At 77.1% G+C, this 2,844-nt stretch overlaps 1 protein-coding gene across 1 annotated transcript; it reads right to left on the bottom strand.

Moving 5' to 3' along the window:
- Nucleotides 1-254: 254 nt before the first annotated feature.
- SHE (Src homology 2 domain containing E) lies at nucleotides 255-2,838 on the bottom strand. Its single transcript, XM_085313346.1, has 5 exons — nucleotides 2,082-2,838; nucleotides 1,637-1,763; nucleotides 720-1,010; nucleotides 493-649; nucleotides 255-396 (listed from the first exon to the last, which is right to left on the bottom strand). Exons 1-5 carry the CDS (start codon nucleotides 2,535-2,537, stop codon nucleotides 273-275), a joined length of 1,155 nt encoding a protein of 384 aa, XP_085169472.1. The 5' UTR covers nucleotides 2,538-2,838; the 3' UTR covers nucleotides 255-272.
- Between the last annotated feature and the right edge of the window lie 6 nt (nucleotides 2,839-2,844).

The following is a 2,844-nucleotide window of genomic DNA, read 5'->3' as shown; positions in this document are numbered from 1 at the left end:
CCTTTCCCCGCTCCGATTGTTTCGGCTCCAGGGGCTCCGCTTCCTCAGGAAGGAAACGCCGCCGGCGCTGCCGACAATGCCGCGGCGGGGAGGGGGCCGCCCTGGCGCCGCGGCCCCCGCGCGGGCAGCTCCCCGGGCCAGGACGCCTGGGCCCCCCTGCTCCGGGGCGCGATCCCCCCCCTGGGATGCCAGTGCGGGTTGCAGATGGACCCCGCAGGGCCGGGACCCCCCCCCCGTCCCCCGGGGCTGGGACCCCCCCTCGCCCTGGCCACTCACTTGAGGGCGATGGAGTACTTGCCGCTGCCGGTCTCGCTGGTCCGCACCAGGTAGCCGGCCTCCTTGCACGGCTGCAGCCGGCTCTCGGCCTCGGCGCGGGTGATGGCCCCGTGGTACCAGCTGAGGGGGAGCCGGGGCGGTGCTGAGCGGCGGCGGGGCGCTGCCGGCCCGGCCGCGGCTCGGGGCGCCCCGACCCCCCCCGCGCCCACCACTCACGGCTGCTTCTCCAGCGCCACGGCCGGATCCACCCGCTCGCCCTCGCTGGGCTCCGCCGCCGCCGGCTTCAGCATCCTGGGGGTCCAGCTCTTCTGGCGGAGATGCTGCCGCGGCGCCGGCACCTCCTCCCTGGGCCGCTCCGAGCCCTCGAACTGGGCTGGGGTGGGGAGGCGGCGTCAGCCCCCCGCGGCCGCMCCGCTGCCCCCGCCACCAGCCCCGGCGCTCACCCGACAGTGCCTTGACGATCTGCTCCTTCTTCCACTCCCAGGGCTGCTCGTACTCGGCCGCCGGGCGCTCGTCGTCCGCTGGCAGCCGCCCCTCGGCCGCCCGCGCCGCCGCCGCCGCCTTGGGCCCCTCGCTGGGCTCGTAGGGGGTGTCGTAGAGCTGCGGGCCCTTCCCCGGCGCCGGGCGCCTGGCCGCCGGCTCCGGCTTGCCACCGGCCTCGCCGGCCTCGCCGGGGCCCTCCAGCAGCAGGATCGCCTTGACCAGCGGGTCCTTGGAGCCGCGGCGGCGGATTTCTGCGGGGTGGTGGGGTTTGCACACGCCGGGGTGCCGAGCGCGGCCGCCCACCCCGAGCCGCCCCCGGCACCCGGCTCCCCGCTTGCACAAACAGCCCCCGGGCGCCCCGCACGGAAAATAACCATCAGCAGCAAATCCTTTATTTCCAGCTTCCGGCCGACTCGCTTCCTGTTATTCTGCCCAGCTGTGCGGGTGGAGCAGGGGGGTCACGGCGGCGGCATGGCCCCGGCACGCCGGGCGGCACGGTCCCGGCACGCCGCGAGCGCCCCGGAGCCGCCGCTGGCTCCCACGGGACGTGGCGTGCCGCCCCGGCGCGTGCCCGCGGTGCACGGCCGGGCAGCAGCCCCCCGCGCGCTCGGCCGCTGCTTATCTCTGCCGTGCAGCGGCAGGAAACGGGAGAGCTGCTTTCCTGCTCCCGAGGCCCGTGCCGCGCCGGGCGGATCCGCCGCCGGCCACCCCGTCCCGCTGGCGCCGGGGAGGGCGAAGCTCCTGGCGGCTCCGGCTCGGCGAGCCGAAGCGGCCCCCGGAATGGGATGATGGGGATGGCGGGACAGGGGGCTGGGCGGTGGGATGGAGGGGGCAGCGGAGACGGCGGGCTGGTGGGGACGGCGGGACGGCCACCCACCTGTGATCATCTGCTGGGCGTCGTAGGGCTCCATGTAGCCGTCGTTCTCGCCCAGGCGCTCGGCCTCCCGCTGCCCCTTGGTGCGCTTGGCGTCGTAGGGGTCGGCGTAGTCCTCCAGGATGATGACCTGTGCGGGGCAGGGGAAGGGGCACGGTGCCGCCGGATCACCGMCCTGGCCGCGGCGGCTCCCCCAGTGCCGGGACGTGCAAAGCCCCCGCTCCCTCCGCAGCCGGTGCCATCTTCCCGGGAAAAGCTCAGAGCGGGGAGCAGGGATGGGCATCCCCCCTCCCCCCGATGAAGGGTGCTCGGAAAAACGGCCGGGTGCAGTGCCGGGGTGGCCAGGCTAGCGAGGTGTCGTGCTGGCCGCGGCTAGAGGGGGCGGCGGGACGCCGCAGGGCCATCGCCCCCCCCGCCACCGCACGTCCCGTCCCCCCCACCCGCTTACCGTCTCCGCCTTGGCACTCTTGCCCTTGTCCTGGTCGGGGGCCGGCGCGGCGCCGGCGCTGGGGTGGCCCTTGCCATTCTTCTCGTGGGCCTCCACCTTGATGAGGCGGTTGATGTAGGTGCCGCAGCCCTTGGTGGGGGGCTCCGCTGGGCCCCCATCCGCCCGCGAGTTCTTGCGCATCCTCCCGGCGGCGGCCTGCAGCAGTCCCTGCAGGTTGTCCCGTGACAAGCGGCCGCCGCCGTCCCGGCCGGGCCCCGGGGCGCCCCGGCAGCCCCCCAGCTCCGCCGCCGAGTTCTTGCGGTTCTTGCCCGGCGGGGCCCCCCCGGCCGGCTCGCCGGGGCCGGGGCTCCTGCGGGACGGGCTGCACAGCTTGCCCAGGCTACCGCTGCCCGGCCTGGCCCGCTCCGACACCGTCTTCAGGTTGGAGGGGAACTCCTTGAACCACTTGGCCGCCATGGGGCGGGGGCTGCCGGGGCGGCCCCCCCGCGGGCCCCCGGCGCCTCAGGGCCAGCACAGCCGCGGGGCCGCCCGCGCCGCGCCGGCGCCTCTCCCGGGGGGGCCGCGGCTGTGGCCCCCCCCGTCGTGGGGCGGGCGAGGGGTCTCCAGGCGTCCTCGGCTCCAGAGGGGGCAGCCCCGGTCCTTCGCCCCGGGGGCTGGCGCGCCCCGCCGGGGCCCTCCGAGGGTCCTTTGCCCCAGGGACGGGGCGCCGCGGCGTCCCAGCGCCTTCGCTCCGCTGGGGCGGCGGCTCGGGGCGGGCGCGGGG

Source organism: Rhea americana, unplaced genomic scaffold, assembly GCF_003343005.1.
Source record: "Rhea americana isolate MKP2758 unplaced genomic scaffold, rheAme1 scaffold_382, whole genome shotgun sequence".
NCBI classification, from domain to species: domain Eukaryota; kingdom Metazoa; phylum Chordata; class Aves; order Rheiformes; family Rheidae; genus Rhea; species Rhea americana.
This window is presented reverse-complemented; position numbering and strand designations above follow the sequence as displayed.